At 38.9% G+C, this 17,724-nt stretch overlaps 1 protein-coding gene across 1 annotated transcript in view; it reads right to left on the minus strand.

Annotated features, from left to right (window-relative positions):
• ELOVL4 (ELOVL fatty acid elongase 4) overlaps nucleotides 1-17,724 on the minus strand; it is a 35,450-nt gene that overhangs the window by 13,562 nt on the left and 4,164 nt on the right. Inside the window, exons 2-3 of the mRNA XM_052696650.1 lie at nucleotides 3,429-3,616; nucleotides 664-744 (exon numbers count right to left, since the gene is read on the minus strand). Of these exons, the coding sequence (XP_052552610.1) occupies nucleotides 664-744; nucleotides 3,429-3,616 (269 nt within the window). The remainder of the gene's footprint in view (nucleotides 1-663; nucleotides 745-3,428; nucleotides 3,617-17,724) is intronic.

Genomic DNA, 17,724 nt, shown 5'->3' on the forward strand with positions numbered 1-17,724 from the left:
AGCTGCAAGATTCTCAAGAGTCAGCTCTGCTGGAAGATAAGGCTTAACACATGAGCTAGTCAACAGAATTACTTAAGCTAACAAGCATCCACACTTTGATTTTAATTTGAATGCTTTCCAAAATACACGCATTTGAAATCTAAGCTTCTGCAACAAAATGTACTGATAAAACATTTGCCAGAAGCTAGCAAGAGTTCATGAAGCCAAACACAATAAAGAAGACAAAAAGTTGCCTCACCAGTATCAGTGAAGTGCAACCACAGTATGTGCTGACAAATCTTACCTGCTTTGATCTAGAACTACACCTTTACTGTGGTTACACTGCATCATAAACTGCAGCATAGGCTGGCAACCAAAGCACGCACACAAAATTTATCCTGGCTCATGCAACTGGGGCTGAAGCCAGGGATGGTATCTTTAAGGCTACGCTTCCTTGCAGCAGTCAGATGAAAGTTAATGCAAACACACTGATGTTTGTGATTAACCCAGCTATGTGTAACCTAATCAAGCCTGAAGCAGTCTGAGAATGTAACGGGATACAGTATGGCTGACAGCACGAGTTTGGAAACTGTATTTTCAGACAAAACTTAAAACATAGTCTTATATATTACACACACACACACACACACACACCAATAATAATAATAATAAAGAAATACTCACCCTAACTTCGTAAACATTATCTGAATAATCCACAGTCTGGCAGACATAGCTGTACCCCCGAGCTCTTGATGATAAAAACAGCTGAAAATATTAAAGCCATACATGAGGAGGAAGATACTATATAAACCAAGTTCAAAACAGTTAACAAGTTTCTTGCTGCATCAAACTTACCTGTGTATAGTACTTTAACTGTCCTAATTTGTCTTAATAATGAAGAAAACAGTATTTAGTTTTAACAATCTAACACTGAGCATTTTTTCCCTATTATACTAAAAGTACTAATTTCCTTGCATGTATTTCACCAGATAATCAGAGACCTGAACAAATACAACCTTAAGATACTCAAACATGATTCTTCTCTTAGAGGGCTCTCGATTCAGAAACAAAAGACACCAAGTTGCTTTCATGAAGAATGATAGAAACACACATGCTGTGACAGCTCAGAGAAAAAAGAATTCTCTCCAACAGACAGGGATTAGACAATCTGCATCTACCATTCTTAGAACAATGTACCAATCAAAATCCAGAAAAAAATCCCTGAAAAGCCAATGCTGAGCACCCGTAAAACATGTTTAGAGATACTGCATGAAGAGAACTGCCCCACTTTCTGCCAAGTTTGGAATGGCCTAAAGCATCTCATGTGCTCCTGTAGAGCCATGCAAATAAAGTGTATTGCAATAATCAAAGCAGGAAAAGATAAACTTGACATTTGAGCAAGTTTTCATTGGAAAGAAGTGCACTTGCCTAGAGCTGTACAAGGTTCAAGTAATACTTTTAATTTTGATGTTTGCATATGCCATGATCCAAGACTGTTTATAGCCGGGTAATTCCACTCTGTTAAGGTGCAAAAAGATAACATAACTTGTAAACTGGGAACTGTTACAGTATAGAAAATTAATGCAAAAACATCTCTAAAACAATCAAAGATCTCAAGAAAGAAATTCAACTATTTCTGTGTCACCAAAGCTTGTTTACAAGTTACTGTAAAACCACTATTCTTCCTGTGGTTCCACATGGGCATGAGCACATCCGAACATATCAGAGAACTACAGAATAGCTTTGTGTGCATCGTTACAGAGACTATCCATTTTCTACTGTGGTCTGTGATAATTAGGTAATTTCTCCAAAGTTCACTTGGCAAAGGCAATAATAAATTTACTTCCCTAGCCTGAAGCTACTTCTTCAAAATGGAGTAAGAAATACATGATTCTGTGGCAAAATGGGGCTCTGCGCCTGAGACTTCTGAGTGTTTGAAGATAAATTTGCATCTGAATCTCAATCTAAAGTTGAGACCAATATATGAGAGTTTTGGACTGAAAAATGTAGCAGCATTTTATGATTCATCATTTTAATCTATGTTATCAAATTGAACAATGAGCTTAGTAACCAGGATGAATATTTAAATAACATTTAAATTTAAAAACAAAATCTATGGATCTTATCAAAAGCACTTCACATTCAAATCCTATTCTTAGCAATACACAGAAACTTCAGCCATTCACAAAATACAAATAGAGTATCATTTTAGCTGTATCAACTACATTACTCATGACAATTACAACAGGAGCACATAGGTAATGTAAACCTCATATGGACTGAAGTAGAAGTTGCCTGGCTAAAGACAATATTTGAAACTTGAATACTTGTATCAGTCCCTAAGACTGAGAAAAGCCACTTCTTATTACAAGTGTTGTATGAACAGCTTGATTGGTTTAACATCCATTGAATAATCAATTGGACCCATTTGAAATAGCAGGAAATTAGAACCTCTGTCTGCAGCTGGGCAGTTACATTCATTTGTATATGAATTCAGTGGTTTGGCAATGCTACACAAATACATTTATTATCTTATAAGCAACAGAGCTTTGAATATGAACTGACCATAAGCTTGGTGTACTTCAGCTTATGGATAATACAGACTCATTAAGAAAAAAGTGAAAGAGACAGATACAGGAAAAAAAAAAAACAAACAAAAAAAAAGCAGTGAACTCATTTCAGAGGAATTTCAGTTTTAACCTGCCAAGATGCCTCATCAATTTTATCCATTTTCACAATTATCTTTAGGTGACAGCACTAAATTCTGGGCTATCTGCAATATCTTATTACACATCTGAATAGTGCAAGGAGATAAGTTAGAGGAAATTATGACTGAGGTGCTACGGCAAAGAATTATGACTTAAAAAAATCAACTAGTACGAGGATTTGGAGAAAGGTCAATATAAAGAAAAATCCCGCTTTCCTGGCAAAAGTGTTGAACAGGCCTTCTTGAAAAGAAATTCTGTAATTTTAACCATGTTATCTGTTTCCTTATTTCTGGAAATACATCTTGTAAATCCACAATCTTTCAGGATCCACAGTCTTTCAGGAAGACCCTTAACCCACATGAGCAAAATCACCGTAACAAAAACTACTTCTTAGGATCATATGTATTCTGAATCACTATTCTAGAAAAATGATTTCCAAACTGTTAAATAATTCCCCTTAAATCTTTGTGGATTCCAGTTATTCTCCCCAGTATTTACGTTAACTAAGAAAATCTTGGTCTAGATAGTGTACAAATTCTTATACATATCCATCTAGGTATTTTATTCAAATCACAATGTACCTAACTACCTAAATGCTCACGTGAAACACAAATTCCGTTTTAAAAATCTGGGCCAAACCCCTTGCAACAGACATAAAACGCATAAGATTATTTTAATTTTGCATCTGTAGATGCCTTCAAACCTTAGTAGGAACTCCGTCCTGTAAGAGTGCATACACACCTCTTTGAAAATGAAGAAGTTGAGTAGAACCATTCCAAAGTTGTAAACAACCAACAGGAAACGTAACTGGAAGGGCTCTCTTGTCTTCATCCATTTGGGGCCCAGCCAAACAGTGAGGAGATAAATAGTGCTTATAGTCAGTGTTGGAAATGGAGACTGCATCAAGGGCCAATCATCGACACGTTTGTCTGAGGAGGATGAAGCAAACAGAAGGAGTCAAACTAAACAAATTTCATCATCATTTTAGGCATTGCATTCATTAAATATTATTTTCTCTGCATTTATCTGCATCACATAGCAGAAACACAATATGTTCATTCTAAAGGAATTAAAGAAAATAGTTTAAAAAAATCACATTACTTTGTATAGAGACTCATTAAGCTGAACAAGTTCCACATTCCAGTTCTACAATCCAAAACAGTACAAAAAAATATATCAGGTAGCCCAAACTCAATCCAGTAATGCCCCAAAAAGCATTTTACTTACAATGATCGGTGACCGCAGCAGCAATATAACCAAACATTCAACACCGTTCATTGAATCATAGAATATTCTAAGTTAGAAGGGACCCACAAGGATCACTGAGTCCAACTCTCAGCTCCTCAGAGCACCATCCAAAATTCAAACCCTATGTCTGAGGCCACTGTCCAAATGACCCTTGGACTCCAGCAGCTTGGGGCCGTGCCCAGAGCCCTGGGCAGCCAGTTCCAGGGCTCGACTACCCTCTGGTGCAGAACATTTTCCTAACCTGACCCTCCCCTGCCACAGCACTATACCATTCTGTCAGGTCCTGCTGCACTCACAGAGAGCAGAGCTCAGCGCTGCCCATCCGCTCCCTGTGAGGAGCTGCAGCCACTATGAGGCCTCCTCCCAGCCTTATATTTTCTAAATTGAAGATATCTAAGGGACCTCAGCTGCTCCTCAGAGATTTTACCCTCCAGATCCTTTATCTAAATCCTTTGGATGCTCTTTAACAGTTTTGCATCCTTCTTATATCTTGGTGCCCAAACCTGCACCCAGTGCTGGAGGTGAGGCCACACAGCACAGAGCAGAACAGGACAAAAACCCTCCCCTCACCTGTTGGCAGTGCCTGATACACTCCAGGGTATGGTTGGCCCTTTTGGCTTCCAGGGCACACTGCTGGCTCATGTTCAACTTTCTCTCAGCCAGAACTACCAGACTTTTCCCATGGGGCTGCTCTCCTGCATCCTCCAGGGCTATACATAGAGATTGCCCTGTCCCAAATGCAGAATCCAGCACTGCTCCTGTTAAACTTCGTGTGGTTGCTGATTGCCCACCCCTCCAATCATAGAATTATTAAGGCTAGAAAGGACCACTAAGGTCATCTAGTCCAGCAGTAGGTCCGTCACCAATAACATCCAATAACCATGTCGCTATATTTCTCAAGAACACTGCAAGACTTCTCTACTCTCAAGGGAATCAACTGCTCCTCCCAATTTAGTATCACCTGCAAACCTACTTTGTACGCATTTGAGTCTTGAGACTAGACTGTTTGTAAAAACACTTTTAAGAAGTGTTTTAAAAAGAAGAGAACTTCTCCAAATGGAAGACACATAAATTTGGCAAATGCTGATAAAGTTAACAGATTTCTTATTTTAAAATTTGGCATAAAAATCTCCCGCTATATATACTTTATATAAAGTATATGGTGTCAAATAACTTTCCTATTTGACGCATATCTGTCTGACGTGTTTCAGACAAAAAAAAAAAAAAAAAGTAATAACATTATTGAAAAAATACTAGATAGAACAGTTCAGAATGCTCAGCTTAGAGTAGTCTACGCTTCTGTACTGGAGACAACAGGGTTTTTTTAAACTGCCTTAGAGTCACTCTAGCATTGCACATACTCTAGGGCCCAGAATTTGCTATATAAAGTCCTGGATCTATGTCAAAAGAGCATTCAGCCTGAGGAACCAGTGAAATTCAGGATTAAAAGATGACTTTGCCACAGAGGAAGGATGGAAGTGACTACAGTAATGTCTCTTTCCTCATTTTCTCAGTGTTTTCTTCTGCCCTCCTTATGAAGACTAATCTCTGGCTATAGCAATAGATAGAAAATAACTGTTAACCGTTCCATTACTAACAGCCGGGCAGATGCTGAAGTCAGTGCAGAAGGAGAGCAAGAGGAGTTCCAGGCACCCACAAGCACCACATGGAGTGAATCTCCACATGCAGTCACAGAGGAGCCCACAGTGCAGTGGTGGATGAGGCCCAAAGGAGCCACAGCCATGGATACCCCCAGAGAAGCAGCCAGACCAGAGCTGCAACCTGTGGGGAGCAGCCTGTAGTGGGGTGGGAGGGCTGGGGGAGCTGCACTCCTGGGGAGCAATGCCCAAAGGGTGGGCCCTGTGGTATGGAGCCGTGTTGGGGCAGTGCTAAGAGAGCTGTAGCCCATGGGAAGTCCACGCAGGATCAGTTTGGGAAGGACAACATCCCATGGGAGGAACCTTGTGGAACATGGGCAGAGAGTGACCATGAGGGAGTGGCAGAAACCAAACACTACAGACAGATTTCAGTCCCCATTTCCCATTCCCATGTGTCACTCGTGGGGAAAAGGTAGGTAAGGGTGGATAGGAGGAAGGTGTTTGTAGTTTGCTTTTAGTTCTCACAGCTCTGGTCTATTATCAGTAGGTAATAAATCACACGAATCTCTCTAGACTGTTTTGCACAGAACTCTGGGGCAATGAGGTAGGAACAGAACAGCACTGCCATTCCTTCTCATTCCATTCTCCAGCCACCTTGCCTTGGTGGTTAAGAACATACATCAGAACCATATTTTTAGAAGCAGATGTCAGGAGACTTTCTGTATTTCTAATAAATCCCACACATTGTAGTCTACAGAAAGACAGCATGTACAGCACTGACTCATCTCGCTTCCTGTTGATTTTACAATATTTAACCTGCAAATTGCAAATACAGTGCTTTTTAGGACTGAAGCCATCAGTCTTAATAAGAAGTGGAAAAGGAGAAATAGAAACTAGCCTAGCTGCTTCCATTATGACTGTTAACAAAAGAGACAAACAAGAGAGAGGCAGCGTTGTTTCTGTGCATGGAAAACTGCAGTGAGCTGGATGCTGCCAGAGTGATAGCAGTCAGACTTGGCACTGCAGCCCCTGACAGAAGCCACAGGCAAACAGAGCAAGGAGCATAGGGAGGACTGGCAAAAAAAAAAAAAGAAATCTGGCTGTGAAAATAGAGGCAGTTAAATACAATGGAAGAAAAAAAGAAAAGTTGCCTTTTACACTTCAGCAAGTCCCTGGGACAGACAATTCTATTGCAATATAATGTACTCTGTGTAAAATAACTGCTGTCCAGTATAGTACAGTGAGTTGACACAGAAAGAACTGCCCCATTTTCCACACCTCATAGAATATTACCTACTGAAGCTGAAATGACACTGCTGTGTTGCAATTATTACACTATGATCTCCCTTTTCATTCAATTTCCTCTTGCTTTTAGTGATCACTCAACAAAACTTAGCTAAAAAACAACAGTTTTTTAAAAGACCATTAAAAAAAAAAACATAGTAAGGGAGATTGTAATTTCCACATGATATGAGGCAGTGGGCAGAGATTTATTTCTGCCAAGTAAGGAGAAAGATTTCACTTCTTAATTAAGACAGTTTGGGAATAGTCAACGTGACAAGCTTTAATCAAATCTGCATCTTGCTTCAGACACTCTCCTTATGTTGTTTAAGCAGTATAAAAAGTCAGGGACACAGTGGCTTCTATTTTCTGACCTGGCATTTCATTGCATCCTAACCGCTAAAGTGATGACTCTGAAGACATGAAAGTGGAAGATTTGAGATGAACAGGAGATGAACGTTATTGCCCACTGCCCAAAACAAGAAAGCATAATCTATCTCAGATCTCTTTCTGTATCAGGAGGCAAAGATTATGCCTGTAGGTGAAAGGAAGGGGAACAATGAAATCTTTTATGAAAGCCTACTCGCAAGTCAGGTCCTCCTCACGCTTCATCAGAACTGTCAACCACTATTTCACCCACTTTGCTGGAGAAAAAAAAACAAAGAAATATATAAGTACATCTCCCAGCATAGAAGAGGATGGTACGCTTCCATACCTGCATGTTTTCTTGTTACCTTCCCTCTACATGGGGTTCCTGGTCTGTGAACCACTACAGCTCAAATACCAGCCTTTACAAAGCACAGATTGCACATCCCATTGCCCTGGGAAGGTGCCTGACTAGCATTTGAGCCTGACCTCTCCTAGGATAACTAAAAACATTCTCAGCAAAACACATCTGTTTGAACAGAAGACTCAATATTACAATAGTCAGTTCACTTGTGAAGCGTATCATAGATAATCAAAACAGAAACACTGCATGTATTTTAAGGGCATTTGAGAGACTCTATATGTGATTACTTTTCATTAACTTGATGGTGTTAGAAAACATGGTAATTTTTATCCCAGAAATTCTAGATATAAACAAATAGACATACAAACAAAACAACATGAAACAATACAACTTATTCATCCTACTATCTTGCCTGGACAATACAAAGTAACTAGTTAACTTTTAGATCAGCTCAATATATCATTCTTGTTGCACAGAAAGCATTACAAAAACAAAGACTTCCTACCCAAGATCTATGCAGAAAACAGTTACACACACAGCTTTTTCCCAAATTTCCTTTCAGGATAGTAAGATAAACTCTTTCAAATCAAGAGAAATTAAATCATCTGTTTAAAGTGACAAATCTTCCAAGCTACTCAAAATAATAATAACCTCACCCCACCCTTGTTTTAGCAAAAACAGCAGAATTTTGTATCCCATTTATTCTCTGGTACAGACGGCCACAAAGGATTTCTGCAAATTACAGAGAACCATGATAGTTTGAAAGGACATACAAGGGTACCAAATCCTGCATTATTTTACATGTAATAGGTGCATTATTACCTGAAAAACAAAATAAACAAAAACAAAATAAACAAAAACAAAAAGCCCAGCTCCCCATATTAAAAAACAAAGAAACGAACAAACAGCAACAACAAAAACAAAAAAAACCCAACCCCTCCAATTGCCTGGAAGCAAAATGAGCAATGCCTTCACTTGATTAGAATTGACAGAGAGTGACTGCATCTTTCAGGGGATTAATGCATTTGTCTTTCAAATCCTAAGACCCAGATTCTAATTTGATCACAAATGAAATGATTGTTGTGATGGTACAACCTGTAGTACAGTGTTTTGTTGTAAGGTGGTACAAGTTTTGTAGACCAGACATTTAAAGCAGTACTCAATTGCAAAATGAATCCAGAATAAAGGAAGGCATCTTTTAACAGCAGTTTTCTAGCAGGAACATGTTATGTAAGGCAAGAATCTTCACATGCATGAGATTTACCTGCCATTTTGCATATACACATTTTTAAGTCTCACACTGCAAAGGCAACACAAGAGAGAGGAGAACACACATATTTGAAATTGCCTCAAGGCATCTAATTTTTTCAGGATTTATATCTTTATTGTGTGAGGCAATCAACAGGAAATATATGCAGGAACTGCTCCTCAAATGCAAGGTTGAGAGTAGAACGATTAAAAGGACTGAATATTCTACCATCCACTGTTTGAACAGGATGTAATTGCCCTATATACCTATACTGAAATATAGAAGGCAAAAGAAGATGAACTTCACAAGCAAGGCTGTACTGACAGAGACCTGAATTTAAAATCATTAGAAATGTCTATGAAGAGCACTGTATGTGTTTTAATAAGCAAATGCTTCTATTATGTGTGATTCAGCATTTCCTTGTCAATCGAGACGGATTTAGGTCGTTACATTTTCTGTATGTTACTGAGCCTATGATTTAATTTTTTTTTTCCCCCCAATGAAGAAGTGCAAACTTTAAAAGTAAGCAAAAAATGCACAGCACAGTAACTTGAACACCCATCAGGAGAAATCCTGAACCGATACAATGGTGGCTACCTCTGCATTTAATATTAGCTTTAGAGGAAATACAACTAAAAGACATGACTTCTGAAATTGCTTGCACTCACATTTGTTTTATAAAAATAAAAACAATAAAATCAATGCAAGTTTTTAGCTCAACGACATGTGTACTCCTTAGCTATGAGGTTGCTACTCACTAATTTATCTGGAGAGCCTTTCGAAGTTATTAATAGCTATTGATACTATTCTCAGCACAAAGACACTTACAGTGCCAATCCAGCACATCCATCTGTCCAATCACATTTCTAAAGACACTGCAGTAATGACGGTGGCTGTTTAAAAGTGGTTCTTAGCAGTGAGAGTTCTCTGCAGATCATGCTGTTTATTTCAAACGAGAAGCCTTCCCAAAGCCCCATCACATGTTTGAAAAAGAGTTCCTCAAAGAAGTTAAATTTAGGTTCTGCAAGATAAGGAAGGCAAACCAGTAAGCAGTATTTAGTTGTTCTATTAAAAACTCTGTGGTATTAATCAAACAATTTCGCTTGTCAGCTCCAGTAGCACTACAATTCAGAGTTCTGATCTGTGTTTTCATTTTGTAAGAAAACACGTGAGAAACACCTTTGTGCACCTTGTAACGTAATGCATACAAAGTTACAGGATTAAATTCCTTCATAGTATTCCAGCGTTCTTCTCTACTTTTTATTTCTAGTGATGATTAATAATGCTCTATACTACATATTTCTCTTCCTGCTTTTGTGTTAAAACCACTGGCTCAGCCCCTTAAATGGTTACAAATGAATAAAATACTCACTGTGGCTACACAACCACTTGCAGACTAGTTCAGCTCAAGTAAACATCTCTGTGGTTAGAGCCCAGGCTTTTTAAATTAATTGGAGTAACACATCAGAACCACTGAGCAGTGCATTTATCATTACCAGTTTGTGGAGATTCCAAGAAAATACAAATAAGCAAAAACTACTACTTCAGTCTGACAAACTGAAGCCACAGAACACACAAATGAAACAGCTGAAGCTACAAATGTAAGCTATACAACGGTAGAACTGCGTGGGCTCCATAACCTGAGACTGAAAATTGCACACTCAAAACAGGTTGATTGAATACCAACAGAAATAAAAGATTTTTATGCATTTATTTATTGTAATTTCAAGAAAGCATCTATACAGTTTGAAATTAAATATTCTTTTAAAGTCCTCCAGCTCTTGAATTAGCTTGTCTGCTCTGATGCAGATTACTTATTACACATATTCATTGCGCTCCAGTCCTCAAATGCCTCAGGTTATCAACCTTCCTCATGGAAAATCCTACAATAAAGGACCAAAGCCAGAGCACAAACATGCCCATACCATATCTGATTCATCAAAAACTCTGTATAGATTCCCAGGTGGGGCAGTGCAGGAAAGCAGAAGGGCTGGGACACCGGGAATGCCTAGTTTATGCTTCTTGCCTTTATCTCACCCATCATATTTAGTGATGTCTGCAGTCTGCAGGCGCTACAGGTATTTCTAAAGGAGTCTGACAGGTCAAAGATACCTGTATTTGTTGAGAAACACAGATATGCACTATACTTCACAAAACAAAGGCCTTCCAATCTCCTTTAACTCGTTTGTTCTAGCTTAGAAAAATGTCTAGCCTGTTCTAGCCTGAGAAAAATTTCTCATTTTACTTTCCAGTATGTATTTCCAGAGGCAGAGAACCCTAAAAAAATCTATTGCTATAAACCGTTAATTACACCTACTGCAAAAATTAGAAGTAAGCTTGAAGGCAGTCAATTAATCATAATTTTCCATGGTAGACTGAAGACACATCATTTTTCCTCTCATTTGTGTACTTTCAAGCAGTTTTCAGCTTGCTTGCATTTTTCCCCCTATTCACTGAAAGGCATATTCTCAGACCTTTAACCATTCTCATAGCTCTACTCTGGCTAGCCTCCGAACACTGAAATTAGCCTAGCACCTGTTTGATGGGAAAATGGCCACTGTGCCAATCAAGTTTGAGCCACTTTCCCTCACAGTAGAGCTCTGTATCATCATGCACACATGCATGGTCAGAGAATTGTTTGAGTTGGACATGACCTTTAAAGGTCACCTAGTTCACCTCCCCTGCAATGAAAGCGACACCTTCAGCTAGATCAGGTTGCTCAGAGCCCCGTCCAGTCTGACTTTGAATGCCTCCAAAGGATGGAGAATCCACCACCTCTCTGGAAACCTGTTCCAGTGCTTCCTTACCCACGCTGTAAAATATTTGTTTTCTTAGACCCAATCGTTATTACCACTTTTTCCGTTTGAAAACATTTCCCTTTGTCCTATCGCAACAGATCCTGCTAAAGAGTCTGTTGCTGTATGGACAACACTTCCAACAAGGGAGCACAACAGCAGGCTTCACTTTGGTCCCTTTTTAGCACACAATGGTACAAAGATGTCACATTCACTTAGATCTTACAGAATAAACAGGAATATGCTAGTCAAGTATTTCATCTATGCTCAAGCTTTAACAAGAACAATTTAATCTCATAGAATCAAAGAATAATTAAAGTTGGAGAAGACCAGTAGGCTCATCTAGTTCAATCACTGAATTTGGTTGGGTTGAGAATAAAGAAGCATCACAATTTCATGGCCAAGTGTTATCGTTATAACAAGCTTTGAAACACCAAGATGCAAGAAGAAAAAATGTTCTTCTGTAGCACAACAAATAATAAAAATATATACTCCAAAACAAAACAATCTCTCCTCCTTCTCCTCCCCCCCCCCCCCCCAAAAAAAAAAAACACCAACAAAAATAGATTTGAGAAATTTGCAGGCAAAACTAAATACTGTTTCATCCAGAAATTAGAGGTGCCTGCCCAAACCAAAAGAGGTATAGACAAGACTAACAGGTAATGCATGCAACAAACTGTGGTTTTCCTTTGTACTTCAGGGCTTTGCAATTGACTACTTATCCTAATATAAAACTATACACAGCAATACATGAACCTAATATAAAATCAAGATACCACACAGGTATGAAGAACATCTCCTGCAGCTACTAAATATCAGGGCAACATGCATATTTCATAAACTCCCATTGAAGTAACAGGACGCATAATCCCATTTTGTTGTTATAAGGTCAGGTGTGGTGTAACTGGTATTGTAAGTAGCATCCTAGTCTTCTTGGGACTCCTATAACTCAGCTGCTAGTATCATACCACCTTTGAGCCTGTGCACAGCAATTACAGGACGCACTTCTCTCGAGGCAAAGATTGAAATGAAATTAAGCTCAGGAGTCACATCAGTTCAGCATTTCATCAGGATTTTCAAGTCAACAAGACTGCCTTGTTCCAATTATTTTTTATTTACCTCCTCCATTGATTATGATTACTCGTGGGGACTACAAAAACTCTGCTTCAAGGAATAATAAAAATGTAATCCTTGCTAAAGCTTACACAAGATGTGCAAGATAATAAGCCCTCAAGGCTTGTTTTCATTCATTTGTCAAATCTGACTTTCCCAACCATCACAAAAGCAAGATACATTCCCAATGCAGTGACACCTGCATGCCTTTCCTGAAAGGTTACAAGATACAGATGCAAACAGAACAAAAAACAAAATAGACAAACAAAAAGCACAGGCTGCAATTTTATGAACTAGGTACGCAGTGCTGTGATCAAGCATGTCTCTCTATTTCTACAGAAATATGTGCAGCATGAAATATACTTTGAAAAGATTTTCTTCTGCAATGTTTTCCTTATCAGAACTTCTCTTTAAACCATGTTCTATCTTTTAGTACAATTAAAATACCTGCATGAGTATTAGAGTATTAGTAAGCAGTCATACAAGCATACGATGTACACACATTCAGTGTTGCAATAGCAGACTGGACTATTGGCCCACCTAGTACAAACTGGGGCTTTTGTAATGGCAAAGGGTAGATGACCGCAGAACAGATTTTCTCCATAGACAGATCTATATTAGATTCCCTCAGATAGAAGCTAACATCCTTGAAAATTAACTGTTATTAATAATCCTTTAAATTAAAATCTCTGCAAGGCCTTACCCACTGTAGAGAGAAGTTACACACTCAGCACTAATGGGACATTAAGTGCAGCACTGAAATATCTTGCTGATATGCTAACACAGCAGAAGTATACAGTTGCTTAAGTACACAGCGACTGCAAACAACTTACACTGTTGTTCTCATAACTAAGAATGATTTGGGATTTCAGATGAGTATTTAGAGACTCCTAGATGCAGTGCACAAACATGTCGGAGGACCAGGAATGGCAAATGAAATCTATTTAAAACAAACAAACAAAAAAAAAAAAACATACCAGAGAACATTTGCAAGGAGCTGCACAATAAATCCTGCTGATAAAACTGCCTGCTTTTGTTTGCATCAGCATGAGGGTGTTGCTAACTAACTTTGTTGTAGAAGGATAAACAAGGTCAAAAGTTTGTTTGGAGTACAACTGCATAAGAAGATATTAAAATGCATTAGCTCTTATCTTCCAAATTCAAGGGCAGAAGTAAAATTTACAGTAGTGAGATATAGCAGGTCTTCTGTTGGTACATCTGCCTCCACAAAAGAATCCCTCACAGAATAATAACACTATAAGCCTCAACATGCTTTCAATATCAGCAATGACAAATCCAGGGGAAAAAAATAACAATTCTGGAAAAGTTGTTTTTGAAAATGTAAACTGAACAAGAAAGTGTTCTCCTGCCTAAAGATGTTCAGAACAATTATAAATACCTGAGTCTTTCACTAAGCATACGAGTAGAAAAAACAATGAGTTTGGCTGCTATGTAATGCCATACCCAAATGACTGCCACAGTTAAGTCTCTCTGCTTTTCATGGTTATCTTTCACGGTCACATATGGTCCCCAGATCTAAACTTTGATGATTTCTGAAATACTTTCTCACCCTTGATCAAAAATTCATAGATCACTGACACAGTGGTTAGGCAGTATATAAAAGAAAATTTGGCCTAAGTATCAAAGTCCATCAGGGCACTCTGCATGAAGTACTTCAAAGGGATGCATTTGTTCCTAGCAAAATATTAAGTATTACATGAAAGCCCAGAAAATACAATAAAATGGTCTCTTATTTTCAGCCCAGCTATTCAAGTTAGCACCTGTATTTCTTTTTTATTTTTTCCTATAGAGTGGTATATTAAACCATCTTAAAAGGAAGTATTATAATTATGATATAGGAATAGAAGGACACAATAAATTTTTTTTTTGCAAAGACAAGATTTACTGGCTCAATAGATGAGATGAAAGAAATGGGCTATAAATGTCTTCTTCCAGCAATATTTTATAACCATCAACAGAGCAATCACTCACACTTGCTGTAACTGGCAGTGGGATATGAGGAAATGATATTCACATTCAGGAAAAAAAATAAATAACCCAGAGGAAAATACTCTCAATGTTCTCAATCAGAATATCTGAAGCATAATACGTACAAGACACAGAAAAGGCACTTTTGAGAAATGCAGGAAGAGATAAAGGGAAGAGGAAAACAAGATGGATATAAACCAAACTGTCAGAACTCAAGGTTATGATGAAACAGAGAAGTGCATGTGGGAGGTGGATGGAGGGAGTGAACCAGGTGAGGAGCTCACCATACAAGCTGACACAATGCCCCCAAGAGAGAACATTCACAGGCAGGACTTAAGGATCAGGCCACTAAAACCAAGTGCATGAAGAAAAGAGCTGAGCACTAGGCACGTAAGTGAGTAGCTCACCACAACCCAGAGCAGTCAGTGCCCATAAGTCTGACACTGTTTTGCAATAAACGCAAGCCAAATTGACACAGTTTGTTACCTCACACCTTCTGTGAAAGAAAGGTAAACTACCTCATGTTTATCTTGACATCCAAGCTCACACAGTGGGATTTAATACAAAGCACATAGCGCACTGTAGCTCTGGGCTTGCCTTGCAGCTATATATCACTTTTCCTGCTCTACTGGGTGCAGTCTTGAGAATTCCCATAGGACTGCTTTCTGACCATCAGCAGGACGAGCCTCATACCCACCTTAATTTCTGTCTAAAAAATGCCAAAATTCCTTGCAGTCCATATGCTCAAAAGCACACACGTCTTGACAAAATTAAGCACAGTTACACATCACACCTAACTAAGATCAAGAAACTAGCTATTATCTGTCTATATCTTGCCAAGGAGGTCAGTCTGTATCACACACTAAAGTGAATTCCTTATTAAATGTCATGGTAGCTTCAGCTTTGTTTTAAATAAAATACAGGCTGAAAGCCCCATAGCACAGCAGTTTACTGTCCAAAGCCCTTTCAAGCACACTGTCCCAACTTCTACGCTCCAGGCACGCTCTGATCACACCAACACTCTCTAGAAGCCAGATGACTTGTTCTTTCTGTGGCCAGTTCTTTTTAGCTAAATGAATTATCATTCAGCCCCAGTTTTTCCCAGTTCAAAAGCTCTACAGCACACACTACAACCATTTCCCCCTAATGTTGCATCCTAGCAAATTCTTCCTCACAAAGTTTTCCCAGTGTCTGCTTGGAGCCTTTTCACTCATCCATCTTTCATCTCAACGCTCCTTATTCTTTCCATGTGAATCTAATGACTCCAAAAACCTGTCTGGACTGGCAAAAGTAGAATCTTGCCTCACCCACATCTCATGGCCCTTGATCTTCAAGTCCTTAGAAGCATCTCTAACCTACCTCTTCCTCTACTGGTTGTCCTTAAGTTGCCTTTGACAGTCTTTCCTGGTTTCAACACAGAGCTGTGTTCGATACAACCTCTTCTGAATGCCATCACAATAACTATAACCCTGAGCACAGCATAAATATAGAATGACTACCACAATCAATCTGTAGTCAAGTTCCACTAATCAGAGACAACCACCTACGAACAACACTTCAATTCCTGGGCTCCATCAATGTACGCAACCAGTGCTGTCCCCAAGATGAATGACTCTGCTTCACGCCACAGATATTTCAACTGCTTGAGAGCTCCCTCCCTCTTGTTGCAGTGTAAGGCTCCTACACAATGTTCTGATTTGCACCTCACTGATGGCACGTGGCCTCAGCTGAGAAATGTGATCTGCCAAGAGCTCCACAACAGTGGTTCATAGTGTGCGGTAATTTTAAATGTCATTTGGATTAGCTACAGTAGATACTAAGGTCATGCAATCAGCTTGGTTAAATTCTGTTTAGTTTTCCAGCCATTTTTAAGGAAACTGCTTTAGCAGTATTGTCTTATTTAACACTAACTTCATAAATCAAACAGAACTTTGTATCACATTCTTATAGGTGCTCTGAAGGCCTTTTTCTTGTTTCATCTCTCTGCTGGAGCTGACTTGCAATTTATCACTTCTTCATTTTATGAAAGAGGAGTCTTCCTTTTACAACTCAGCTTCTTGCTCACATCATTAGCCTTGCTTCAGGCTACTCCCTAAGGCTCCACTTCTTCAAGGTTGGTGATCCAAAACCTCTGAATGGGAGCTTCCACTTCAGGAACACACTTTTCTGAATTATGCTCCATTTCCAAATGTTCTTGCACCTGTTTTGCTCTGATTAGCTCTCCTTTGAGTTCTGCAACTTGATATCTTCTGGTGATGAAACGTGGGTGAAACTTCCCTCAAACACCCAGCAAAAAACTCCCCCCCCAAAAAAAAGCAATAGCTGGTTTTTTTTACATCAAATAAGTTCCTTCACTGGCAGTTAAGAAGGATGCTTAATGAAATGCAAATGAAGCAAATTGGGATGCTCTATTCTTTGGTTTGGTTGACAGTGGATTCACATTCAGCATTCTTTACTTCTGCAATCAACTTCTCTAAGTGCTGCTTCTGCCCCAAGGCAGCCAAACCCAATTACACTTACCCAGTTCTATAGTTTCTGGCATTGGTCTTCCCTGCTTTACAAGGAAGTCTAAGTCTTCCCACGCCTAATCCTTGTTTTACAGTCATGGTCACAGATCAAAAAACTGTTTATTTGAGAAGAAAATTGCATTTGCAAATCAAGTATCGTCCAAATCACCAAGTCTGATGCTCCAAAAACTTAGGAGCACATTCTGTTTCCCTTGTGTGAAGCAGACTGCAAGAATTTTTGTCTCATTCTTCTCTCTCTCTCCCCACCTTCAGTTTCTGAAGAACTTTCATCATGATGCTTCTGGCTTCCAGCTCTGGCACAAATACTCCAATACAACAATATACTGCTTTCACTCAGATAAATGAATTGTTCTGCCAACCACCTCAATGAACTTTCTCCAGGCATAAATATCCAGTATCATTTGGCCATTTTCACTTTCTCCATGGCGTAAAGAATAAGGGAAGAAGAAGAAACGTGCTTTCTTCCAGTTCTTTTCCATGGGCTGAAAAACAAACTAGGATAGATT

This window comes from Tympanuchus pallidicinctus, unplaced genomic scaffold (assembly GCF_026119805.1).
Source record: "Tympanuchus pallidicinctus isolate F22 unplaced genomic scaffold, pur_lepc_1.0 scaffold1, whole genome shotgun sequence".
Taxonomy (NCBI): domain Eukaryota; kingdom Metazoa; phylum Chordata; class Aves; order Galliformes; family Phasianidae; genus Tympanuchus; species Tympanuchus pallidicinctus.